Source organism: Schistocerca nitens, chromosome 5, assembly GCF_023898315.1.
Source record: "Schistocerca nitens isolate TAMUIC-IGC-003100 chromosome 5, iqSchNite1.1, whole genome shotgun sequence".
Classification (NCBI taxonomy): domain Eukaryota; kingdom Metazoa; phylum Arthropoda; class Insecta; order Orthoptera; family Acrididae; genus Schistocerca; species Schistocerca nitens.
The window spans coordinates 291,413,574-291,441,540 of record NC_064618.1 but is presented as its reverse complement, the minus strand read 5'-3'; the positions used below and the strand labels follow the sequence as shown (position 1 = coordinate 291,441,540).

The 27,967-nt window shown below is 43.8% G+C and overlaps 1 protein-coding gene across 3 annotated transcripts in view; it reads right to left on the bottom strand.

The window, feature by feature from the left end:
- Window positions 1-1,139: 1,139 nt before the first annotated feature.
- Window positions 1,140-27,967, bottom strand: part of LOC126259811 (protein farnesyltransferase subunit beta) — a 104,681-nt gene continuing 77,853 nt past the window's right edge. Inside the window, exons 8-10 of one of the 3 annotated variants that reach the window (XM_049956848.1) lie at window positions 21,856-21,967; window positions 14,592-14,700; window positions 1,140-2,636 (exon numbers count right to left, since the gene is read on the bottom strand). In XM_049956848.1, the coding sequence (XP_049812805.1) occupies window positions 2,538-2,636; window positions 14,592-14,700; window positions 21,856-21,967 (320 nt within the window). In that variant the 3' untranslated portion in view covers window positions 1,140-2,537. The remainder of the gene's footprint in view (window positions 2,637-14,591; window positions 14,701-21,855; window positions 21,968-27,967) is intronic. The other 2 variants (XM_049956849.1, XM_049956847.1) reach the window with 2 other exon arrangements.

Sequence of the window (27,967 nt, the reverse complement as noted above, 5' to 3'; positions counted from 1 at the left end):
ATATTAGTCGATTTGTGATTGCATCATAAGGTTATTCTCGATTAAGTACATCAACTTATGTACCCGTTTCCTGCCATTTGCACAAAGTTTTAATTTTCTGCTTTAACATGAAGAAATCTGTGGTTGTGGCTCTTAAAATGCTGGGTAAGACCAATGGTGAGGAAACTATTAATGGAAGAATGTGCAGAGAATATTTTCAAGGCCTTAAGAATGGTGATTTCGATGTCTAAGACCAGCATGGTGGTGGAAGACAGAAAATTTTCGTAGCTACTGAAACAGATGAAGACAATCACAGGGCATCATTATTGAAAGCAAGTGATGTGTTTGAGCCCAGCACTGAAACACAAACAGCCACAATACAGCGATAGACACACAAAGGTAATTTTGCAGCAGGTCAGTGCTCGACCCCATGTCGCAAAACCCGTCAAAATATACATGGAAACGTTGAAATGAGAAGTCCTATCCCTCCTGCCATATTCTCCATATGTTGCTCTTTCTGGCTACCACCTTTTTCGATCAGTGGCGTACAGTCTCGCTGACCAGCACTTCCGATCATATGAACAAGTGCAAAATTGAATTGATTCATGGATCCCCACAAATGACACTCAGTTCTTCCCCCACGGGATTCATATGCTATCTGAAAGATGGGACAATGTAGTGGCTGGCAATGGGTAATACTATGAATCATAATTGTTTTGTAAGTTTTTCACAATAAAGCCCTGAACCTCGAGAAAAAAACGGTGGAAGCAGAGTTGTAGACCTAGTAAGTTCAAATGCAAGATGGAGAAGTGCTTCTTTCATAGCATTTGTTGATAGCAAATAGATGCAGCTTCTTAGAGTGCATTCACAAATTGCTGAGTTCACTGTCATATTTAAAAAGAAGTATCTAAAAGAAGACCTTGTATGATTAAACGTAAGTACCAATTGGCCAACAGGTATACAAAATTAAAAACCATCTAGGTGCAATGCAGTTTCTCACAAATACAGCATTATTTGCCGCTTACATCTGTCAATACACAAATTTTGTCCTAGGTATGGCAAAGGAGAGAGGAATCTGTAGACATAAAACCATTCTTTTATGCAACGGCAATAGCCATATTTCTTTATTATATACAAGTTAATAGTATCGAAAAGCGTATCATTCTCCAAGATAAGAGCGTAAAAATGTAATTTGATCATTCATAAATAACAACCAAACTTTCACAATTTTATTCACATGAAGTGTAAACAGACATCGCTAAAACAGAGATAGTTCACTTTTTATTATTTTTCATCACTTACCAGACATGTAAAAATCACTAAAATTATTGGTCAATATGTCTGTCTCAATCAAATTACTAATCAATCTTCAACAAGGACATATGCAAAGTATCCATAACAAAACAACATTCAACAAACTCCCCTTCTCTTTCTTCAATGAAAGCATATCATAATGACAATTCCATCTGCTCTGATGTGTATGTGACACGTAAAAGAAAAGTACTGGTACAACTGTTTACATATAATTTTTTTTATTTATTTATTTTTATTTTTTACAAAAGATATAATCATGCGATGGTTTCATATAAATTGATGAAAGCTGTATAGATTCTGGAGCTCGGTGGAATTTTATTTTTACCTTGTGTATGCATCTTTAGGCTGGATACTAACATTCTGCAGTACTATCTCATATGTGAATCTAAAGCTCTCTCTCCTGCTATATTTTTACCTGCTGAATTCAGGTTTGAAAAATCATAAGCATAGCATATTGGAAGGGGGAAGAGGGCTGAAGAAAATCTGTGCTCTGTCGTGTCTTGTTGAGTTATTCTGTTCATCTGTCAGATGAATTCTCTACTCATTTCCATGAACATAAACACTACAAAACACTGCCAAATTCTTTGGTGAGAAACAAATAACACTGTTATGCTTCAACTTACAAGCCTGTTCCCTTCACTCAATTTTAGAGAGAAAAGCATCAGGAGAGGGGGATGGGGGAGCGGAAGAGGGGGAATGAGGGGAGGTGAGCAGGAATGGGGGATGGAAATATGTGAATGAGCGTTATCTGTATTTGTAGCAACACTTTTCCATTATCTTGGTTGTAGGAAGAAGTGTTGGCTCACCAACTTTATGGTTAACTGTATTAGGGAGAGAACTGTAGTTAAGTCCACTGCCTTTCTAGAGTAACCTATAACGGTTTATCATAAAATTTCCAAAACTCAAAAGATTGGAACAACATAATCACAATGACAGAACTATAGTTTAAAGTTCATCGCGATTATACATAATTAAGCCAACAGGGTACGATTTTTCTTGGTATCCCAGTCCTTCAAGAATTTAGTAATTTTTTTTTTCCAGTAATGGATGATGCAGTGTTTGCACGACAGATATGCCTTCATTGCAATGCTTCCAACCATTTCATTTTTCATTATTCAGAGTCCATACAAAGAATTCCATATAAAACAGTATCATTTACACTTTGTGTGTTAGGTAAGAAGCAATGTTGTACCACCTAATGTCTTTTCAGTTTGCTTGTGGATTCTACTATGAAAAAGGAAACCTCACGACCGTTTTCTTCGTACTGTAGGTAGATTTGTAAAATACAGAGCAGCATTCAGATAGGCTTCTTTGCTAATATTATACACTGGATGAACAGGAGCCTGGAAAAAGAAAAGAAAAAGACAATTTTTTAAAAAACATCCTGTTGGAGGCCAGTAAATCTTTAGTATTTTTTAATCCAAACTTCCTACTTCCTTAAACTTTTAATTTAACACCAGCTCCAATTTGTTCCATTTGTAGTGCAAATAATAAGTAGATTCATAGCTAAACTCAAGAATCAGAACTGTAAGCTGAAAACTATACTTTCTGAAACAGGGTTGACAAAAAGGTTTAATGAGGTTGTACAAGTGTAATTTCTTAAATAATGCAATGGATTGCAAACAAATCTTTAAATTAATGGCAAGTAAAGCACCATATTTTGCACAAAAACATAGAACACCCACAAAAGCTATTTGGTAGTTTCTGCATTTTTCTTCTTAACACACTTACGAGCACAGGAAGAACCAGGAGGTGTTGACTGAAGACAGTTTATATAACAGAGATACATCAATTTCCTTCTCACACCATCTCTGGGCATGAACAGGATCCCACCAAACCATTCACATAAATTTTCATTTGTTATTCCTTAGAAGCTCCAGATATGATGGTGGTAGTTGGCTATTGTGTGTTCCAAGCAAAACTCTTAAGTGTGTCTCCTACTAATTTCAAAATAATTAGCAGGAATCATCTTGGAAATGGATAATGCCATTTATAGCATTATAGAGTATTCTTTCTTTGATATCATTGCTCACGGCTGGTTTGAGACCCAAGTGACACAAGGGTGAATAATAATTAATAGAAAAAACTGACACTGATGAAAATATATGCTAACAAAAGTAAAAACATTACAACAGTACACAAAAGATATTTCTACAAGATAACTACAAATGTGTGGATGTAAGTGACCACTGATTTCTGCATCAAACATTGTCCTAGTTGGAATTTGGGTCCAATTAGATGAGGACTTAATACAATAGTTTACATCTGTACAAATTAGGACAATATTTCATAACTCAAGTCAGTGGCAGCTCGTAACCATACATTTACAAGTACAATGTCAACAGCTCATTTGCAGACCCATGTTTACTGGAACGTTTTGCTTAGGTTTCCATAAAGTTTCAGATGTGGGAGCTTTTGCTACTAATTATGATATGCCCTACATGTATAACACTAAAATTTTAATTATAATATTTATAGATACATGAATCATAAAACATACACTGCCCAGAGCTTAGTGCACATATTTTCACCTTACACCATTTCAGTGACAGAAGGATTAAGTTCCTTCAAAGAATTCTGATGGACGGTCAGAGAAATTACGATGGACCATTTGTAAGCCTTCATTTCACTGGCTTCAAGGAATCATTCATGAGAACGGTTGTGTATGTGACACATTGTGGTTTATTTCTCCATTACGGTTAAATTAAATATGAATTTAATGTAACTATTGTCATATTTTCTATTACAAGCCACTTTCCCAAAATAAAACAGAAATACAAATGAATAAAAGGATAACAAACAAAAGTGTAAAAATAATGTATTTTTTTATAATAAAATAAAGAAATAATATAACAATAAATAAATACATATACTTTTACTATCTTCATTTTTAATTGCATAATGCTATGTAACAGAATCAATGATATTATCGGCCAAAACAAAAGAATGTGTACTGAATGGCTGGTTCATGCCATGCTATGATGTCAATTGCTTACTCCTCCCCTGGCCACCCACAATCACTAGTACTCACTGGGCCTGCGGCACTGCACCACTCGCACAAAATGGATTAGCAATTTAAAAAGATTAATAATTTGAAATTTTAAAATTTACACAGACCATATTTTGATTCTTGCAGACCACCAGTTGGGAACCAATTCTCTAAATGGACAAGATCCTGCAACAAGTGGTAGCCAGGTCCCTCAGCATCGAGAGGAACGAGTGGGGTAGCACGTGGAAGAGCTTTGTCAGTGCAGCTGCAACCAACAGACCATGAGTGGAAGGCATAAAGAACACACTGTGATCTTAGCTGGTGTGTGAATTTCCGGGCAACTGCATGTATGGCTGTGGTAAGAAGGACAGGAAATGTGTGGCATCTGTCATTGACAAAAACAGCCACACCACCCTCATTCCTGTCTCCAGTAAGATTGTCCTTCCTGTGGGAGTGGTAACCCATTAACTCAGGTATATCACTGACTCTAAAATGAATTTCTTGTAAGCAGATGCAGAATGGCCCCTCCTCAGCCAGAGGCTTTAGTTCTACTGCAATATTGAAGTCCCAGGGGCCACTGATTAGTGAGAGTTGTCCTCATCCTTCTCCTTTCGCAATGGTGATATGTCCTAGAGGTCAAAGGGGCCATTAGATGGTGCCTAACTCTCCCGTTCCTCCACGTGGATATCAGTATCCTCGACCATAATATCACCATCAAAAAGGGAGTGTGTTAGAGAAGCTAATGATTTTGCTGCCTCTCGTTTTTTCCAACTTGAAAGTATGAATTCTTTATTTGCATCTCTTTTTTTTTTGTTTGTTTTGGTTTTACGGCGCAAAACTGCTATGGTCATTAGCGCCCGGTCAGTGACTTAGGAAACAGTAAAAAACCGAAAATGGAAACCAGCACCAATGGGAACAAAAGTCATAAAATTGGAGAAACTAAAAGCAGAAGGAAGGCTTAAAAATCCACTACAGAAAGGGGTTGGTTGTCCCAAAAAAGGCTTCAAATGACTGACGTCATTTCACTGGCACTAATAAACTCGAGAACGCGATCGGCTGAGCGCGTGTCGTCTGCTAAAATCGACGATATATCAGGCGATAGCTGTAGACAGGAGCGTAACGGATTAAAATAGGGGCACTCAATTAAAAGGTGTCGTACCGTCCACAGCTGAGAGCAGTGGGGACAGAGTGGGGGAGGATCGCCGCTTAAAAGATGTCGATGGCTAAAAAGACAGTGCCCTATCCGGAGTCTAGTTAAAATTACCTCCTCCCGACGACTCGTTCGGGAGGAAGAGATCCAAGCACAAGGAAGAGCTTTCACATCCCGCAATTTATTATGGGGAAGTGTCGACCAATGCGCGTGCCATAAAAGAACAACACGACGACATAAAACGCTCCGTAGATCGGCGAAGGGAATCGATTGGATAGCTGGCCGAAGAGGAGAGACTGCAGCCTTGGCTGCAATATCGGCCGCCTCATTTCCACAGATACCAACATGTCCCGGGAGCCAGAGGAACGCCACCGAGACGCCCCCCAGGTGGAGCAAGCGCAGACAGTCCTGAATCCGGTGGACCAGAGGGTGCACAGGGTAAAGAGCTTGGAGACTGAGTAGAGAGCTGAGAGAATCGGAGCAGATTACGTACTGTATCCGCTGATGGCGGCGGATGTAGTGGACAGCCTGGAGAACAGTGTAAAGCTCCGCAGTATAAACCGAACACTGGTCGGGAAGCCGAAAGGGATTTTGGGTGTCGCCAACAATATAGGCACTCCCTACACCTAACGATGTTTTCGAGCCGTCGGTGTAAATAAATGTGGCGTCCGTCATTTGTGCACATAGAGCAGCAAATGCCCGACGATAAACAAGTGAAGGGGTACCATCCTTGGGAAATCGACAAAGGTCACGGAGCAGGCAGATCCGGGGACGGAGCCAAGGCGGTGCTGTACCCCAAGTTGTCAAGAAGGTTTTAGGAAAGCGGAAGGAAAGAGAATGGAGCAGTTGACGGAAGCGGACTCCCGGTGGTGGTAGTAGGGAGGAGGGGCGGCCTGCATACCCTACATCAAAGGAGACGTTGAAAGAAATGTCATGGGCTGGATTAGCAGGCATGGAAGACAGATGGCTAGCATAACGACTCAGAAGGACTGCTCGCCGATTGGACAGCGGAGGTTCAGCAGTCTCAGCATAAATGCTTTCCACAGGGCTGGTGTAAAAAGCTCCAGACACTAATCGTAATCCATGGTGGTGGATAGAGTCGAGATGCCGAAGAATAGACGGCCGAGCAGAGGAGTAGACTATGCTTCCATAGTCCAATTTCGAGCGCACTAAGGCGCGATAGAGGCGGAGAAGGACCACTCGGTCTGCTCCCCAGGAGGTACCATTCAGGACACGGAGGGTGTTGAGGGATCGCAGACAGCGAGCCGAAAGACAGGAAACGTGGGAGCACCAGCACAGTTTTCTGTCAAACATAAGACCCAAGAATTTAGCGACGTCTGAAAACAGAAGGTTGACAGGACCTAGATGTAAGGAGGGCGGAAGAAACTCCTTACGTCGCCAAAAATTAACACAAACGGTCTTACTGGGAGAAAAATGGAAGCCGGTTTCGATGCTCCAAGAGTGGAGGCGATCGAGACATCCTTGAAGACGTCGTTCAAGAAGGCTAGTCCGTTGAGAGCTGTAGTAGATCGCAAAATCGTCCACAAAGAGGGAGCCTGAGACATCGGGAAGGAGACAGTCCATAATTGGATTAATGGCAATGGCAAACAGTACAACACTCAGCACAGAGCCCTGGGGTATCCTGTTTTCTTGGAAGAAAGTACAGGAGAGAGTACTGTTCACCCGCACTCTAAATGTGCGCTCTGCCATAAATTCACGAAGAAAAAGGGGCAGCCGGCCTCGAAAGCCCCAAGAGAACAGTGTGCGGAGGATGCCTGTCCTCCAACAGGTATCGTATGCTCTCTCGAGATCAAAAAATATTGCTACTGTTTGGCATTTCCGGAGAAAATTGTTCATGATATAAGTGGAGAGAGAAACAAGATGGTCAACTGCAGAACGATGCTTTCGGAATCCGCATTGGGCAGGTGTTAAAAGACTGCGGGATTCCAGCCACCAAGCTAAACTGTAATTCACCATACGCTCCAAAACCTTACAGACACTACTCGTGAGAGAAATGGGGCGACAGCTAGAGGGGAGATGTTTGTCCTTTCCAGGTTTCGGAACAGGAACGACGATAGCATCCCGCCATCGTCTGGGAAAAGTACTGTCGGTCCAAATTCGATTATAAAGGCGAAGGAGTTAACGCAGGCTATGGGTTGATAAATGCAGCAACATTTGGACGTGGATACCATCCAGTCCTGGGGTGGAGGAGCGAGAAGAAGAGAGTGCATGTTGGAGTTCCCGCATGGAGAAAACAGTACTGTAGCTTTCACGATTTTGAGAGGAGAAAGCAAGATGTCGCACTTCCGCTGCAGGTTTCTTCGGGAGAAATGCTGGCGGGTAATTTGAAGAGCTCGAAATCTCAGCAAAGTGCTGACCCAATGAGTTAGAAATTGCGACGGGGTCCACTAATGTATCATGCGCGACAGTGAGCCCAGAGACTGGGGAGAAACTAGGCGCGCCTGAGAACCGTCGAAGCTGACTCCAAACTTCCGAGGAGGGAGTGAAGGTGCTAAATGAGCTAATAAAGAATTTCCAGCTTGCCTTCTTGCTACCGTGGATGACACGACGGCATCGCGCACGGAACTGGTTATAGCGGATACAGTTGGCCACAGTAGGATGGTGGCGGAAAACGCGAAGAGAACGTCGCCGCTCACGTATTGCGTCACGGCATGCCTCGTTCCACCAAGGAACTGGGGGGCGCCGGGGCAATTCGGAGGTGCGTGGTATTGAATGTTTCGCAGCTGTAAGAATAACGTCGGTAATATGTGTGACCTCATCGTCGACGCTGGGAAAGTGACGGTCATCGAACGTCGCTAGAGACGAAAAGTGTCCAATCGGCTTGGGCAAACTTCCAGAGTCACGGGTGCATATATGGCAGTTGAGGCTGCAGTCTAAGGACACATGGAAAGTGGTCACTCGAGTGTGTATCATCAAGGGCGAACCATTCGAAGCGCCGAGCTAGCGGAACAGTACCGACCGCAAGGTCCAAATGAGATAAATTTTTCGTGGAGGCAGACAAAAATGTAGGGACCCCAGTGTTGAGGCAAACTAGATCTGCTTGGTGGAAGACGTCTAGCTGTAGTGAGCCACGTGGACAAGGATGTGGAGATCCCCAAAGCGGGCGGTGGGCATTGAAGTACCCAACCAGCAAATAGGGGGGTGGAAGCTGACCAAGAAGATGAAGGAGATCAGCTCGTGTCATTGGTGTGGATGATGGAATGTATACAGTACAAAGAGAGAATGTGTATCCAGAAAGGGAAAGACAGACGGCGACAGCTTGGAAGGAAGTGTTTAAGTGGATTGGGTGATAATGGAGACTATCATGGAGAAGAATCACGAGTCCTCCATGGGCTGGAGTGCCTTCAACAGAGGGGAGATCATATCGGACGGACTGAAAATGAGGGAGAACAAAGCGGTCATGGGGACGCAGCTTTGTTTCCTGAAGACAGAAGATGACCGGCGAGTAGTATCGTAAGAGGATCGACAATTCATCCTGATTGGTTCGAATGCCGCGGATATTCCAGTGGATAATGAACATAGGGTGAACAGAAAATGGAGGAATGTGACCAAGGTTGCTGTCAACTCAACGACTGCTCAGAGCTTGCGACCAACAGCATGGAATGCCATTCAGCCGAAGGCAGAAGATCCTGATCCATAGGTTGTTCAGGAGCAGCTCCTGCCACCAGCGATCGGCCGGTTGATCGGCCGCCAGCGGTGCGCCTCGGCGACACAGAAGACGGCCAAGGGCGATTTCCGCCAGGTGGTGCTGTAGATGAGACACGCCTTGGCGGAGAAGGAGATGAACTGGGTTTCTTATTAGCGTCTTGGAAATATGATGTTTAGATGAAGGAGGAACCGATTGTTGTGAAGTTGGGGTACGTAAAAAATCTTCACGAGTGTGCTCTTTTTTCAAAGTCTTGGTGTCTGACTTGTGGGCTCGAGATTTAGCAGAACCCGATGAAGGGTGAGCCATAGAGTGGGCAGGCGAAAGTGGTGAGGTTGAACGGGCGATCTTTGCGCTGGCCGATCTGACGACCGTGGTACTAAAGGTGAGGTCGCAAGTCTGCGTGGCCGCCTCCTTTGTTGGCCGAGGAGAAGCAAGGACAGTGCTGTATTTTCCTGTCAGAGGCACGGTGGGCTGTCGACTGGCGAATAATTTTCGAGCAGCAAAGGTCGACACCTTTTCCTTCACTCTGATTTCCTGGATGAGCTTTTCGTCTTTATAAATGGGGCAATCTCGAGAGGAAGCAGCGTGGTCACCCATACAGTTGATGCAGCGAGGGGATGGAGGTGGACAAGCACCCTCATGGGCATCCTTGCCACACGTAACACATTTGGCCGGATTGGAACAGGACTGGCTGGTGTGATTGAACTGCTGACACCGATAGCAACGCGTAGGGTTTGGGACGTAAGGGCGAACGGAAATTATCTCATAGCCTGCTTTGATTTTCGATGGGAGTTGAACTTTGTCAAATGTCAAGAACACAGTGCGGGTTGGAATGATGTTCGTGTCAACCCTTTTCATAACTCTATGAACAGCCGTTACGCCCTGATCAGACAGGTAGTGCTGAATTTCTTCGTCAGACAATCCATCGAGGGAGTGTGTATAAACGACTCCACGCGAGGAATTTAAAGTGCGGTGCGGTTCAACCCGGACAGGGAAGGTGTGGAGCAGTGAAGTACGCAGCAATTTTTGTGCTTGGAGGGCACAGACTGTTTCTAACAACAAGGTGCCATTCCGTAATCTGGAACAAGATTTTACAGGACCTGCAATTGCATCGACACCTTTCTGAATAATGAAAGGGTTGACCGTGGAGAAGTCGTGACCTTCGTCAGACCGAGAAACAACAAGGAACTGTGGCAACGATGGAAGAACTGTCTGTGGCTGAGACTCAGTGAACTTACGCTTGTGAGCAGACATAGTGGAAGGTGAGGAAACCATTGCGGAAGAATCCCCCATGATTACCAGCGTCTCCGATGGCGCGCTCCTCCTTTGTGGGGGCCCTCTGAGGGCACTCCCGCCTTAGGTGATTGTTCACACCTCAGGTCACACCTTCCGACAAGCGGACGGAGGGACCAATCGGCACTTTCGGAAGGTATCAGCTCGGGTAATCACCCCTCCCTGGGCCTGGCCGTTACCAGGGGGTACGTACGTGTCCTACCTGTCTACCCGGGGCGGGGAATTACGCGTTACCCCGTCACCGGCTACACATGGAAATGCGTGGGTCGGCCTTCAGACACGCACAGGGAGGAAAAAAGAGAAAGGGAAAGGAAAGAAGAGGGGTCTCAAACGCCGCAGCGGAGAAAAGGGCAAAGAGAAGAAGTAAGGAAAAGAGAAGGACAGAGGAAAGACGAAGACTTGCGAGCGTAGAAAGCAAGGAATTGGTAACAGTTTCGAGCGTCCGTCTCTGGACATAGGCACAAACCATACTCCCATAGGGGGAGAAAGGGAAGGAAAGAGCCAGAGGTGAGGGGGGCGGGGGGTGGCGAAGATGGGGGATGGGGAAGGATGCGGAAAGGGAAGGTATGCAGCCCGGAAAGGAAGGAGGGCCACATTAGCTCGGGGTCCCGTGCTCGCTACACACGTATCCACAAAAGAGTTGTGGATCCCCTGGGGGGATTTGCATCTCATATTTCTGATCCTGAAAATCCATATAATGTATCTTCGATTTTGAACAACTTTTTGTATGGTGTTTTTCCTTACTTGTGGGGGGAGTTGGTTGCATGGGTAGAGAGGACAGCTTAGTGGGTTTCTGATGGTGTGCAGCAGTATGTGGACAAGGGTCCAAGACCATTGCTGATGGCCCCTGAATGGTTTCAGGATCAAATGTGTCTTCCCCTTTCCACAGGTATATTGACAAGAGCATACATGCTTATTTGACTTGGCAATTGATATCTTAAGGGCTGATGCAAAAGAAGCAACAAATACCAAATGTTGCATAGCTTTGAAAGCTTCACCACAGTGTACGCGTCTCATAACTCTCAACTCCTAAATTTAAGAGTCGTTCGATTCATAAGGGAGCCTCCAGAATTTCCCTTCCATTACATGCCGCAGTGTATGACCAAATCTTTGACATATGCAGCATCACACAGGATTGGGAACAAATAGTCAAACATTAAGATGGATACCGCGTGCAAGAATATTATCAGGTAATTTTGGAGTGCTGAAGGTTAGAATAAATGATACAGTTTTTTCCAATGCGTCACTGACACTCTTCATTAGTTCTGCACTTCTGTTATACCCACATTTTTAGATTCTCCATGTAACTGCTTAGCGTCTATCTGCATTATATCAGAGCAGGTAACCATGCCTTCACGGAAGTTAATGGCATTATGCAACTCATCTACAACAGGACAGTCACCTAAACCTTGCATTACAAAAGCTTAAGCACTTGGTGTGATGTGGCAGTTTCAACTGGAAGTGTGCCATTGCGAAGATGTTTAATTTTTTTTTTAAGGACCCAGCAATACTCTCAAACACCTAGTGAATATAGAAAAGAGAGACCTTCTCAAAGGTACCCTCTGCTACCTCAATTAGAAAGAAAGATACTATAATTATGAGACTGACGAAATAAGTTTTCTTTCTTCTATCTGACGGTATACCCGCCCCATCAGGAGTAGACGTAAATGGTGGCCACTTCAAATGAATCCCACAAACCACCAGGGGAACAAATGTTGACCCACACAGAGCCCCTTGTGCCTGAGCAAGCCTTATACAGCTGGGGCATTGCAGATGCCCCAGAGCTTTCCTGGTAGACACCGTTCTAACTCAGCAGTCATTAATCCCATTGGCTCATAGCACATCTTGAGGTTGAGGGGCTTTTACCTTCCTCATGTTCCAGGCAGTGAAGCCAAGGCCTCCGTTCTCCGAAACAAAAAACATTACACCATCGCACCTAATGATGACCCCCAAAGCATGCCCAGAGTTTACAGTAGAGGAGGTCTGGCAGTGCTGGACGTTCTTCAGCTCAGGGGGAATGTGGTACCAATGTGCCCATATTCAACCACTGCCAGCAGAACTCCCTGGCAAAAACACAGCCCCCCCCCCCCCCCCCAATTTGTGGGACTTGGGACACTCTTCCGTCGAGCCCCTCTGCAGAGGCCTGTCTGGCTTGGGTGGCCCTGGAAGTAGCTATGCTATGGCAGGTATAGCCCTCAGCATCACTGAGGCACACAAGCCCTCCCCCTGGCACTGAAGATGGCTATGATATGGCAGCACCCACTGGGAGGTGTTTTCATCTGTTCTGGACATCAAGAAAATTGAGTAGTAGTCATTTCATCAGTAATGCATACAACATTTCTCAGGTTTAGAGATGCAACTGGAGTGTCTACATCCTTGTGATTCAGTTCTTGGTTTCAGTAGTCATTGATGGTGAATTTAAGACCTAAATACCAGGGCACTATGCTCTGGTAACACAGTTCCAGTTATTTTACTTTATCAGAATAATTTTCTCTACACTCAGTATCACTCTCTATTCTTTGAAGTCACATTTCTAACAATTTTCTTAAGTGTTCTGTGTAATGGCTCATGTCTGAATGAGCTCTTCATTTGTAGAAAATTGTTATGCTTTCACTCAGTCTTTACTTTTGGAACCAAAGCAAAGTAACACATCAAATTAGGGTACTACAGGAGGACATTCTAATATTTCCTTATTATAAACAAAATAGTCATTCTAATTCAATAGTAAGAATATAATAGAGGGAAACCTTCCACGTGGGAAAAATATATCTAAAAACAAAGATGATGTGACTTACCAAACGAAAGTGCTGGCAGGTTGATAGACACACAAACAAACACAAACATACACACAAATTTCAAGCTTTCGCAACCAACGGTTGCTTCGTCAGGAAAGAGGGAAGGAGAGGGAAAGACGAAAGGATGTGGGTTTTAAGGGAGAGGGTTAGGAGTCATTACAATCCCGGGAGCGGAAAGACTTACCTTAGGGGGAAAAAAGGACAGGTATACACTCGCATACACACACATATCCACCTTAAGCATTAAGGTCATCTTATGAACTATGGATGCGTGTGTATGCGAGTGTATACCTGTCCTTTTTTCCCCCTAAGGTAAGTCTTTCCGCTCCCGGGATTGGAATGACTCCTAACCCTCTCCCTTAAAACCCACAACCTTTCGTCTTTCCCTCTCCTTCCCTCTTTCCTAATGAAGCAACCGTTGGTTGCGAAAGCTTGAAATTTGTGTGTATGTTTGTGTGTCTATCAACCTGCCAGCGCTTTCGTTTGGTAAGTCACATCATCTTTGTTTTTAGATATAATTCAATAGTAAGATATTCTTGGATTGAAACAAGTGCACTCACATCACCAAACACATTTTTTTTGATTGGAACAGTATTACTAAACACTATGTTCTGTTGTCTGCTAGGATGTAACAAGACACGTAACACGTGTACTTCTCTGAGTAATTCTTTGCTTCATGAGCTATCTGTTCTTTCAGAGCTTATGGTACCAACAAAGAATAGTTCCTCCTCCCACTAATGGAGTCCTGCGCAAATACATTCTTCTTTTTTTTTCCTTTCAATGCAGACAATATCAAGGATTTTCTACAAAATGGTGTGACACACAGTACTCTCCCCCACTAGTTCCTGAACTGTAACAACAGTATCCTTGACAATTATGAAGAAACAAGAAGGAACAGTGGAAGGCTGAACTTACTATTCACATTCTGAACACGGTAGTGCAATGAAGAGAACCTTCTCTAAACACCAGACAATATTTCCAGGAGCAATGGTCCACTTGTCCAATATTAAATCTTGAGACAAAATATGCAATACAAGTGATGGCCCATCTTGCTTCTTCTTCTTAAATGTATTTACACTGAGTGATCAACCATACAACAAAGCTGAGGAGCATTATGAACCGTTGGCAACAGTATGTTTATAGATGTAGAGACATGTATAAAATTATACACAGGTGCTGTTTAGACTTGTCCACCTAGAGCCTCACACTGCAAAACATTACTAGCTTAACTAGTAGTTAGTTCAATAGTTCTAATAGTTAAATTCTCTTACATAAAATCTGTGTAATTATACTAGACTATCATCCTTATGCATGAATGGATTGACTGCATTTTCTAACAATTGATTTATTGTCATAGACAATGACTGATAATATTTAAGGAAAATCATAAGAAAAACTTACAATTTCATTTAAAATTGGATTTCCTACAATACAGCACCGGTCCCCAACTGCATGCTGTGCAACTGACAATCCACTCAGTGTGTAACAGGTATGATAAACATCACGGGGTCTGCAATAGTACAGAACCGATATTAGGAAACAATACATTATATTTAAGAAAGGCAACATAAATTTGTTCTAACCATGAACTTCAATCATACATATATCATCTGACATATTATCATTGCCTTCCTGTTACATGCCACAGACATTACTGAACCTGGGATTTCCAAAGTTGGGTACAAAAATAATGATTAAGCCTATGATCATCTGTGAGTGAAAAAACATAGATGTAATCACTTATTATAGTTAAGAAGTACAAAATGGAGTTCATCCAACGCCAGAAGTGAAACCAGTTACACTAAGCTACACAGTGAACTAACAATAAAATGATAATCTAGTGAAATTCTTATGAACTAGACGGACTTAAATCACCTGAGGGGTAAAACTGAAAACAGGAGCCATTATAGTGTAGCCATGGGCACATTATTTTTAAAAAGTGTCTCTTTCCACTACCTTCTTAGTGTAATATTAATTAAATCATTATTGTGTGATATTTTTACATCCCACCACTGCACTGATACAACCTCTAGAATTTTTGCACGCATTGTGGTCTTTAATGATATGTACTCATGTTGCTCCTGCATATTTCTAATGGGTTCTAGCTACTTTCCCATAAGTCACCGTGTCAATCTTTGGTTATATCTTAGACTGCAGCATACAACTTTCTGAGCCCATCTGTAATCCATTTGCCTGGCCTTGTGTCTGTTCCACTTCCATATCCCATAACAGTCTGCTCACAGAATCTTTTTTTCTTTTTTGGTCTCCCCTAGCAATCCCATCATGCATATCTGCACTGCCTCCTCCCCCTCGAGCTGCCCTTTGGTTTATTACTGCTTTCCACCACAACTCCATACATCAGTGTCATAGACAACAAGGATCATATATATTGATAGCAAACTTTACCATAATTTGCTTGAAGTAAGCAAATTTTAAGTCGATAAGCACTTTGAAGTTTGTGCATGTGAACTATGGCTAGATAATGTAGTGTTGATATTAGCAACAGTGTACAGGTCCCCATTAGGAGATAGGGAGCTAGCTATTCATAAAAAAGTTTGACTCCCTATTATGCTGTCTGTCAGGCAGAACGAAGAAATTAATCTGTGGCGTAAACTTTCTAAGCAATTCTGATAGGAAAAGTGAACTAGAAGTGTTATTAATGACGTATAACTTAGAATCAGTGATCAATTTCCATATATGTATGGCTCAAGACGGTAGCAGCAAAATGATGCAAAAATAACACATGCTTTCCCTGTGATAAATGGATTGTCAGACCACGATGCATAACTGATTAGCTTGCAAAGCTTAGCAGGGTTTACAGTAGAGAAACCATTAAGTAAAAGTATAAGGCTGGTCAACGCGTTACCTACAGGGCACTTCAGAGAAAGTTTAAGAAACGTTAATTGGGGAAATGTATATAATGAGCCAAATGCCAATGATAAATGCAACATATTTCTTGGTAAATTTATATCCATTTTTGAGCACTGTTGCCCCCAAAAAATTACTAAATGTAACCCCAAACAGTTTTCAATGAAACCTTGGATCACTACAGGTATTAAAGTGTCTTCAGAAAGGAAAATAAAATTGCATGAGGCTGCAAGAATTAGTCAAGACCCAGATGTAATTTTACACTATAAAATTATTGCAACATACTGAGAAAAGTTGTCAGAAAATCAAAAAATGTGTGTATTAGAGATGAAATTAACAACTCAGGCATTAAAATCAAATCAGTATGGAATGTTGTCAGAAGAGAAACAGGAAAAGTAATGACTGGGGTAGATAGTATTACTATTAAAGAGAATGAAACCATCATAACCAACAGTACACAAGTAGCTAAAGTATTCAACAACCATTTCTTAAGTGTAGGTAAAAAAAAAAAAAAAAAAAAAAAAAAAAAAAAAAAAAAAATGGTGACAACGGTTCAAAAGAAAAAGTCATGCAGAGTCAGTTTTGAGGAAACCTAGTCAGATAAATTTTCACCTAACAACTTCTTGTGAAATAAGGAAAATCATTAAATCTTTGAAAAATAAATGTTCTGTTGGAGTAGATGACATCTCTAACAAGATATTAAAACAATGTGGAGCAGTTACAGCTGATGTTCTGAGTCACATCTTTAATGCATCACTAATTCAAGGTATTTTCCCAAACAGGGCCATTTTCAAGCCTCCATACAAAAAAGGGGCCACCACAGATGTCAAAAATTACAGGTCAGTATCCTTGTTCACAGCATTTTCAAAAATTGTCGAGAAAGTAATGTAGTCACGAGTGGTTAGCCATCTCAGCAGCAATGGGATACGTAAACTACAGTTTGTGATTTCAAAAATGCTGTTCTACAGAGACAGCTATATACAATTTCACTCCCCACATAATAGAGTCTTTAAATAATAAAAAGGTCACCAATGGGAATTTTCTGTGACTTATCCAAAGCATTTGATTGTGTGAACCATGACATTATGTTACATAAATTACAATTCTATGGTATAAATGGAACAGCATATGAGTGGTTTAAGTAATATCTACAGAACAGGAAGCAAAAAGTTTGTTTATATGGTTTTAGTGATTCAAGGAAGTTTCCCACTTCATCTAACTGGGGTGAAATTACATAAGGTGTTCCACAGGGTTCCATCAGGGCCCCTTCTGTTCTTGATGTGTGTGAATAACCTCCCTTCTTATCTGAAACAAGAAGCTGAACTGACACTGTTTGCTAATGATATAAGCATCATTATTAATCCAGTGAAAGAAACTCCAACAGAAAATGATATAAATAACGTCTTTGGAAAAGTTATCGATTGGTTTTCTGCGAATGCGCTTGCCCTGAACTTTTAAAAAACGCAGAACATCCAATTTTCTACTGTAAGGAGTACAGCTCCTTAACAAAAATATAACACATCAACGGAAGTCAGTAGCAAGGGTAGGGCATAAGTTTTTGGATGGACATATAGATGAGAATCTTAATTGGAAAATTCATATTTTGGATCTCCTAAAGTGACTAGGTTCAGCAACTTTTGCAATCAGAATAATTGCTAATTTTAAGGATACAGAAATTAGTAAGCTAACATACTTTGCATACTTTCACACTCTGATGTCATATTGAATAATATTTTGGGGTAACTCAACATTTAGACAAAAAGTATTCACTGCTCAAAAGAAAGAGGTTAGAATAATTGTGGGGCTCATAGACGCACATCTTGTAGGCATCTCTTTAAAAGGTTAGGAATTCTTAAAACAGCATCACAGTACATTTACTCAGTAATGAAATTTGTTCTCAACAGCATGGAGCAGTTTAAAAACAACAGTGACATTCATGATTATAATACCAGAAGAAGGAAAGACGTACACTATCCTCTACTTAACCTATCTTTGGCACAGAAAGGGGTGAAATATGCTGCAGTAAAACTTTTCGATAAATTACCAGATGAAATAAAATGTCTGACAGAAAGCAGTATCAGTTTTAAAAATAAACTGAAATCATATCTCCTTGACAACACCTTCTGTACCACAGATGAATTTTTGAATAGGAATAAATAAATCTATAGGTATAATATATGTATTTAGTGCCGTTTAAGGGCACGGGGTACGTAACAAAACTTTCAAGCTAAAAAATCATCATTCATGTGTGTATTTCTTATGCACTTGACATGTTCCACATCATAACAGTCATATGAGATTGATCAATGGAACACGTAACTAACTAACTAACACACATCAGATGCCTCACAATTCAAACCATTTGGTTTACCAAAAGAACTGCAAGCTATTGTTACTATTTTGTCTGTATATTCTGATACTGATTCAGTAGTAGTATTGAGCTCATTTCATCAGTAATAAACTATTAGCATCTATTTCCCTGATTTGCAGACTTGGGAAGTACATGCAAAGGTTCTAATACTATTTTCAATGAATGAAAGAACATTTTAAAGTACTGAAATTTGAACCAAAGTACATTTTCTTGGACTGAGGGGGATACTGAACACGGATTTGATGAAATTGAGCTGGCTACATTTTTAATATGTTCTACATCTACATCTACACTTATACTCTGCAAGCCAACCAATGGTGTGTGGCGGAGGGCACTTTACGTGCCACTGTCATTACCTCCCTTTCCTGTTCCAGTCGCGTATGGTTCGCGGGAAGAACGACTGTCTGAAAGCCTCCGTGCGCGCTCTAATCTCTCTAATTTTACATTCGTGATCTCCTCGGGAGGTATAAGTAGGGGGAAGCAATATATTCGATACCTCATCCAGAAACGCACCCTCTCGAAACCTGGCGAGCAAGCTACACCGCGATGCAGAGCACCTCTCTTGCAGAGTCTGCCACTTGAGTTTATTAAACATCTCCGTAACGCTATCACGGTTACCAAATAACCCTGTGACGAAACGCGCCGCTCTTCTTTGGATCTTCTCTATCTCCTCCGTCAACCCGATCTGGTACACATCCCACACTGATGAGCAATACTCAAGTATAGGCCGAACGAGTGTTTTGTAAGCCACCTCCTTTGTTGATGGACTACATTTTCTAAGCACTCTCCCAATGAATCTCAACCTGGTACCCGCCTTACCAACAATTAATTTTATATGATCATTCCACTTCAAATCGTTCCGCACGCATACTCCCAGATATTTTACAGAAGTAACTGCTACCAGTGTTTGTTCCGCTATCATATAATCATACAATAAAGGATCCTTCTTTCTATGTATTCGCAATACATTACATTTGTCTATGTTAAGGGTCAGCTGCCACTCCCTGCACCAAGTGCCTATCCGCTGCAGATCTTCCTGCATTTCGCTACAATTTTCTAATGCTGCAACTTCTCTGTATACTACAGCATCATCCGCAAAAAGCCGCATGGAACTTCCGACACTATCTACTAGGTCATTTATATATATTGTGAAAAGCAATGGTCCCATAACACTCCCCTGTGGCATGCCAGAGGTTACTTTAACGTCTGTAGACGTCTCTCCATTGAGAACAACGTGCTGTGTTCTGTTTGCTAAAAACTCTTCAATCCAGCCACACAGCTGGTCTGATATTCCGTAGGTTCTTACTTTGTTTATCAGGCGACAGTGCGGAACTGTATCGAACGCCTTCCGGAAGTCAAGAAAAATAGAATCTACCTGGGAGCCTGTATCTAATATTTTCTGGGTCTCATGAACAAATAAAGCGAGTTGGGTCTCACACGATCGCTGTTTCCGGAATCCATGTTGATTCCTACATAGTAGATTCTGGGTTTCCAAAAACGACATGATACTCGAGCAAAAAACATGTTCTAAAATTCTACAACAGATCAACGTCAGAGATATAGTTTTGCGCATCTGCTCGACGACCCTTCTTGAAGACTGGGACTACCTGTGCTCTTTTCCAATCATTTGGAACCCTCCGTTCCTCTAGAGACTTGCGGTACACGGTTGTTAGAATGTTAATGGTGAGTATTTATTATTATCTGATAATCATGAAGAATACTTATTCCATTTACCAAAACTTGTGGGTTTAAAAATAGTCGTTCACTTTGGTAGCAATGATTAAGAAAAATAAAAAACATGAACATGAAGCAAAAACAAAAATATAAAACCAAACCAAACTAAATATAAACCCAAACCAAACACAAAAAAATATTTTAAAAAGTAAGTTGTAAATCATTATTCATTCTTTTGATTAAAAACTGTAAAGTAAAGTTTCTAATCCCTCCACCCCTGCTCTGAAGTTCAGTTAGGTGCTAAAATTTGTTGGGACTATGGGATACCTGATTCCACGTAGGTGTAGTGGTCTCAGAAATGTTGGGGGACCACTGCTACACACTGATTCTGTGGTCACGATTTTTTTTTAATACATCCTTTGGAATAAAACCAGCATTCCCAGCTCAAATTTTGTTATATTAATTTGATAGGATTAATTACTTTTATATTTAAATCTCTGTGTTTCTCTGCTTCTTAGCCTCTGTGGAAGTTATTCCCTGATGTTGCATGCATGTCGTATCATTCTGTCCTTTTGGCTAGTCTGCTACAAATGTGTAAGTATGATATTGAACTTTGTAACACAGCTCGTATAACTGTAACTGTCATTGTTGTCTCTACCATTATGATCCCAATCACCTACGAAGACAGCAACAATAATTGGTAGGTAAATGTTCAGTTTTTGTTTTCTGGACATATGCAACTGCTGACTGCACTGATCAAGTGTGCGCGAATTCCTAAACGACCAAACTGCTGAGGTCATCAGTCCCTAGACTTACACACTACTTAAACTAACTTATACTAAGAACAACGCACACACTCATGCCTGAGGGAGGACTCGAACCTCCAGCGGGAGGGGCCACGCACTGAGCAAGTGAAAGTATGCTGATTAATCATCAGACTGTTCCAGCAGCCCCCACCCTTTTCTCCCTCATCATCAAAATTGCTAATTGAGCTGTAAAATAGTGTAATGATAGGACATTATGATTCTTGAGGCAGTAACTTCCCAGTCACCGAGATACAAAGTACTCTGGACTGTCAGAAATAATGTAACTGTAAATCAAAGTAACCAGACTAGGTTTGAATATAATTATCACTACTAACATCACTGTGTTCTATAGAACACTCAGTACAGCACAGAAAAAAATAATATCCCAACACTGATTTCCCCTCTCAGTTTCATCTGAGTCACATTCGGACATAAGATTAGGTTTTCTTCTCTGGTATCTAACACACATTCACATATTCAACAACAGTAACTTTTGAGTGTCTTTAGAGCTCAACTTAAAAGTTGCTAAGTAATTCACAACTAGATTATTCTATATCAATAACAGGTATATGGGACACCCTGCCTGTAAAACTAGAATTTAAAAGACTAAAACAACTATTCACAACTGTGTTTGGTTGTGGTTCTTAAGTCACGTAACCCAAATGATAGGATAAGAACATCAAACAAGTAAGCAATGGTTCACAATCTGTTCTTTTTATGTTCAAATTTCTCAATGTAAAGTACTTCTGAACCAGAGATTTGAACCATAATAGACTGGTTATGTTATATAAACAATGATCATAAAAGTAATTTAAATTTCTTGCATTTTCAGAGCATTTAACTTTCTCAGCAATATTTTCACACTGCAACCACTCTACCAAACTATATATGCAAAAGGAAAGAATCACTTCTTAAAAACAATTAACAGTACGAAACAATAACTTACTTTGATGGCTTGTCAACAAAACCCCCAGAAGGATCCTGGCAACAAACGAGTATATATTCTTGTAAGGCTGTCTGATGAAAAAGCCACCTCTCCATGTCTACAGTACTGGTACCTGATACAGAAAGAAAAGTGAAGGCCCATAAAAATATGTAACTGTCAGCACCTGCAGCAAGTCCTGGGTGCCTTTTGATAGTTTTGATAATGTATCATCAAGTTAGAAAGGGGGGTTGGGAAGTAAGGAGAATGGTAGTTGGTAGTGGGGAGTGGGGGGAGTGGGGGGAGTGGGGGGGGGGGGAAGAGTGGGGTGGGAGGGGGAGATCGAGAGAGAGAGAGAGAGAGAGAGAGAGAGAGAGAGAGAGAGAGAGAGAGAGAAGGAGGAGGAGGAGGAGGAAAATAAGAACAATATGTGGGGAAAACGAGGAGGTGGAAAAAAAAAGATAGTGGAGATGTGTAGGACATAGTTGGATAGGGGGGAAGTGAAAAGTGATAGGAAGAAGTGACAAGCAATAGCAGAAATGAGTAGGGGCAGAGGGGAAGTGAGTAGAGAGGATGGAAGGGTGCAATGCAGATGGCGCTAAATGGTGAAGGGGAGCCAGGTGAGTTGATGGGTGGGTGTGGGGTGACTGGGTGGCGGCAAGTAAGTGAAAGGGGCAGGACCAGTGGGGACGAGAGGGATGGACATTTGGTCGAAGGTGATTAGGGGCCGGTGCAAGGACAGAGGGGCCGGTGCAAGGTGGGTGCATGGGTGGATGGCCGGCAACTGGTTGGAGGGACAGTGGGCAGGTGAAGGTGCAGTGGATTAGCAGGTGGATGAATTCGCAGTGGATTAGCAGGTGGATGAATTCGCAGTGGATTAGTAGGTGGATGAAGGCACAGTGGATTAGAGGGTGGGTGAAGTGAAGGGCAAGTGGTCACATATGTGAAGTGGCAACGTACTTGAAGTGGTGGGGGCACGAACATGTGAGTGAAGTGGTGGCAGGACACGTGCATGAAGTGGTGGCGGTGTCGTACACACTTGGACGAAGTAGTGGCGCGATCATACAAACGAGAGTGAAGTTATGGCGGGACTGTGCGCACATGGCTGAAGTGGTGGAGCAGGGGCCTGCACATGTGGCTGAAGTGGTGCTGGTTTAAGGTGGTGTGCGCACGTGTGTGAAGTGGTGGGGGGGGGGGGGGGCGGCACAGGTGCAAGAAGCGGTAGGCAGGTGGGCACAGGTGCAAGAAATGGTAGGCAGGTGAGAACAGGTGGGTGAAGTGGTGGTGGTGTCGGGCACATGCGGGTGAAGTGGTGGCAGGGTCATGCATATGTAAATGAAGAGGTGGCTGGGCGTGAGGGTGGATGGGCACAGGTGGGTGAAGTGGTGAGAGGGTGGGTGAAGAGATGGGGGGGATAGGCACAAGTGGGTGAAGTGGTGGGGGGTGAGCACAAGTGGGTGAAGTGGTGGGGGGTGAGCACAAGTGGGTGAAGTGGTGGGGGTGAGCACAAGTGGGTGAAGTGGTGGGGGGTGTGCACAGGTGGGTGAATTCGTGGCGGGGGTGTGTACATGTGGGTGAAGTTGTGGAGGGGGATTTGCACACATGGTTTAAGTGGTGGTAGGAGAGGGGGCCATGAACACGTGAGTGATGTGGTGGCAGGGTTGTGCACACAGGGGTGAAGTGGTGACATGGCTAGGACAATTGATCGAAGTTGTTTAAGAGTGGTGGGAGCATGCACACGTGGGTCAAGTGCTGGCAGGGGCATTCACACCCGGGTGAAATGGTGATGGCAGCTTGCACAAAGGGGTGAATTGGTGGCGGGGCCATGCACAAGTTGATTAAGTGGTGTGGGGGTTCTTCATGTGGGTGAAGTGATGGTAGGGGGGTGTGCACATGTGGGTGAAGTGATGGTAGGGGGGTGTGCACATGTGGGTGAAGTAGTGGTGGGGATGTGTTCATGTGGGTGAAGTGGTGGTGGGGGGGGGGGGCAGGGGAGAGTATACATGGCTGAAGTGGAGGTGGGGTGTGGCGTGTGCACATCGGTTAAGTGATGGCGGGGGGAGGGGAGGAGGTTCACATGTGGGTGATGTGTGTGGGGGGGGGGGGCGGTGATGCACACATGGGTGAAATCGTGGGAGGAGATACACACATGGGTGAAGTCGTGGGAGGGGATGCACACATGGGTGAAGTCGTGGGAGGGGATGCACACATGGGTGAAGTCGTGGGAGGGGATGCACACATGGGTGAAGTCATTGGAGGGGATGCACACATGGGTGAAGTCGTGGGAGGGGATGCACACATGGGTGAAGTCGTGGGAGGGGATGCACACATGGGTGAAGTCGTGGGAGGGGATGCACACATGGGTGAAGTCGTGGGAGGGGATGCACACATGGGTGAAGTCATTGGAGGGGATGCACACATGGGTGAAGTCATGGCGGGGTGTGTGCACATGTGGGTGAAGTGGAGTGGAGGCATGCACACGTGCGTGAAGTGGTTTTGAGGAGACATGCATACGTGCATGAAGTGCTGGAGGGGGACATGTACATGTAGGTGACATGGTGGTGGGTGAAATGCACACGTGGGTGAAGTGGTGGCAGGGGGGAGAGGGTGTGAACACATGAGTGAAGGGATGGTGGGGGCATGTCCATATGGGTGAAGTAGTGGCGAGTGCATGCACACAGCGGTGAAGTAGTGGCAGGTCGAGCACATGTGGGTGAAATTGTCGCAGGGCAAGCACACATGGGTGAAGTGGTGGCAGGGTGGCGAGAGCAGGCACACATGGGTGAAGTTGTGGTGCGAGCCATGCAAAAGGTCCAGACGAAGCTTCAGCCGAGGTGTACACCTTGGAGGTGTATGTGAATGGAGCTCATGTAGAGGTGGTAAAGGGAAGGACTCCAGTTCGGAGAGAAGGGATTGCATGCAAACCGCAATAGTGAGCCCTGACCAGGCCCACTGATGCAGGACATGAACTACTGCGGATGGGAAAAGGAAACATTAATTCGGATTCTCAGGAGAACTACGAATCAGTGCAACATAATTGGTGAGCAGCTGCGCACATCGGATGTGCAATGGAGGTACTCTGGCCTCCATGACAATGGCCCCGGACTCATTCTGAAAGCTCCCGTCGTTAGGCGAATGCCACAGTGGTGCACTGGGTTGAGTAAACGCAATGCTGAGGGCGGCACCGAACTGTTAACCAGACTCCCATAGTCAAGGTGGGATTGAACAAGGGCTCTGTAGAGCTGCAGCAACGTAGAGCGATCTGCACCCCAGTTGGTGCTGCTCACGTAGCGGAGGGCACTGAGGTGCTGCCAGCACTTCTGCTTAAGATGACGAAGGTGAGGAAACCAAGTCCATCGGGCATTGAAAACCAGTCCTAGGACTCGATATGTCTCCACTACAGTGAGTGGATCGTCAGTAAGGTAAAGTTCTGGTTCCGGATGAACGATATGATGCCAACAGAAGTGCAAAAAACATGACTTTGCGGCTGAAAACTGAAATCCGTGGGCTAGAGCCCATGACTGCACCTTGTGGATGGCTCCCTGTAGGCGCTGCTCAGCAACACCAATACTAGTGGAGCAGTACGAAATGCAGAAGTCTTCTGCATACAGAGAGGGTGACCTGGATGGCCCTACAGCTGCTTGTAGATCATTTATGGACACTAAAAATAGAGATACACTCAATATGGGGCCCTGTGGGACCCCATTCTTATGGATATGGGGCGAACTATGGGAGGCACCAAATTGGTCATGGAAAGTACAAAGCGACAGGAAATTTTGGATAAACATCAGGAGCGTGTCTCTGAGATCCCACTCACATTATGCGACAAGGTGTCAGACACTTTTCATTTAAAAAAAAAAAAAAAAAAAAAAAAAAAAAAAAAAAAAAAAAAAGGACAGCAACAAGGCTTTGGCGAATGGAAAAGGCTGTTCGGATGGCAGACTTGATGGACACAAGACTATCAGTGGTATAGCGACCCTGGCGGAAGCCGCCCTGACACGGAGCCAGTAGGGCACGTGACTCCAGGACCCAACCCAACTGCCGACACATCATACGTTCCAGCAGCTTAGAAAGAACGTTGGTGAGGCTGACTGGCTGATAGTTATCCACATCAAGCGGGCTTTTACTGGGTTTAAGCACTGGAAAGACACCATGGCACCAGATCCAGTTGAAGGTGACAAGGAGATATCGCTTGTAGTCAAGACAAGAGATGTTTAATCATCTGACTGGGGGATCCGTTCTGGCCCAGGAGCTGTGTCGGGGCAATGTGCAAAGGTGCTGAGGAGCTCTCTCTCTGTAAAGGGGGCATTATAGGGTTCACTGTGGCGTGTAATCAATGAGAGGATTTTCCTTTCAATCGTCTTTTGAGAGTGCGAAAGACTGGGGGGTAGTTCTCCGAGGCAGAAGCTTGAGCATAGTGCTCAGCAAAGTGCTCGGCAATCACATCTGCATCGGTAGAGAACATGCCATTGATGTTAATGCCAGGGACACCTGTTAGGGTCTGTTACCAAAAAAGACGCCTGATCTTCGTCCAGACTTGGGACACTGACGTATGGCACCCAAGGGTCGACACGTACCCCTCCCAACACTCCTGTTTCTGTCGTTTTATGAGCAGGCAAACACGGGTACAGACCCGCTTAAATGCTTTTAGGTGCTCTAGGGATGGGTGCCTCTTATGTCGCTGTAGAGCTTGCTGACACACTTTAATTGCCTCAGCAACTTCCAGCGACCACCAAGGGACTGTCTTTTACCAGGGTATCCTACAGAACGAGGGATTGCGTTTTCCGCTGCAGAAACGATTGTTATAGTGACCTGCTCAATCACAACATCGATGGCACCATCTGGGGGAGATTCAATAGTGACAGCATGAGTTGAAGGCTACCCAGTCTGCCTTGTTTAAAGCTCATCTGGGTAGGCGTCCATGGACTTGATGCCGGGAAGTGACAGGAAGATGGGGAAGTGGTCACTACCACACAGGTCGTCATGTGCTCTCCAGTGGATAGATGGGAGAAGTTCTGGGCTACAAATTGATAAATCAATGGCCAAGTAACTACCATGAGCCACAGTGAAATGTGTGGCGGCCCCAGTACTTAAGATGCAGAGGTCGATTTGGGACAGTAAATTTTCGACATCTCTGCCAAAGCCAGTAAGTACGGTGCTACCCCGCAAGCGGTTATGGGCATTAAAATTTCCCAAAAGTGGTAAAGATTTTGGGAGTTGATCAATCAGTGCAGCCAATACGTTCAGGGGTACTGCATCATCCATATCCTGACAGCCACAGCTTCAAGAGGAGTTTGAATGGGGCACAGGTTCACTACTTACAGAGTTCAGGACATAAACACAAACTCCACCTGACACACTATTACACTTGTTACGGTTCTTGTTATATCCCCTGTAGCTATGAAGGACAAGGGTCCGCATTGCCAGGAACTAGGTTTCCTGGAGGGCAATGCAGAAAGTGTAAAGCTTAACAGCTGCCATAGCTCAGCCAGGTGGTGGAAAAAACCACTGCAATTTCTCTGGAAAATGATGTGATCGTGAGACTGGGAAGGCATGAAACAATGAGGTAGTCAACGCCTCAGAGTCACCTGCTGCCACCGACTTATTTCCTGAACAGGCTGTATCCATTGTGCCCAAGGGTATGGCGAGATCTAGGTCCTCAGTGGATGCCAGAATCTTCACCTCATCCTCAGATGCAGAGCTTGTAGGCAGCAGTGCTGTGCCACCGCAATTCCCTTGGTTTTGGGGGTCTTCTTTCTGGATTTTCTCGCTGATCCTTGGGGTTCTCTGGCTGGGAAGGCTTCACTGATTCCATCTCTGGGACAGAGGATGATCGCAAAGCCCTACAACCAGCTGCTTTTGGGCACTTCAGCCACTGGTGGGCGTCATCTTTCCCACTAGCTGAAACCTGGGAGGGGAGTGACCCAAGGGACCCCTTCCTAGCAAGAGGAGCCAAAGAAGACTTACATTTCTCCTGATGAGAAATGGGGACCGGTGTCCGCGATGGTTGGGGGGACAGTGCTCCCAAGGTAGGTGCTACAGGAGCAACAGGGAGGGATTTGACCCCCCCCCTCCCACCATCAAGGAGGCAGGTGTAGTCTTCCGGCTCTGAGAGCTGACTGGAACTCGCACAACT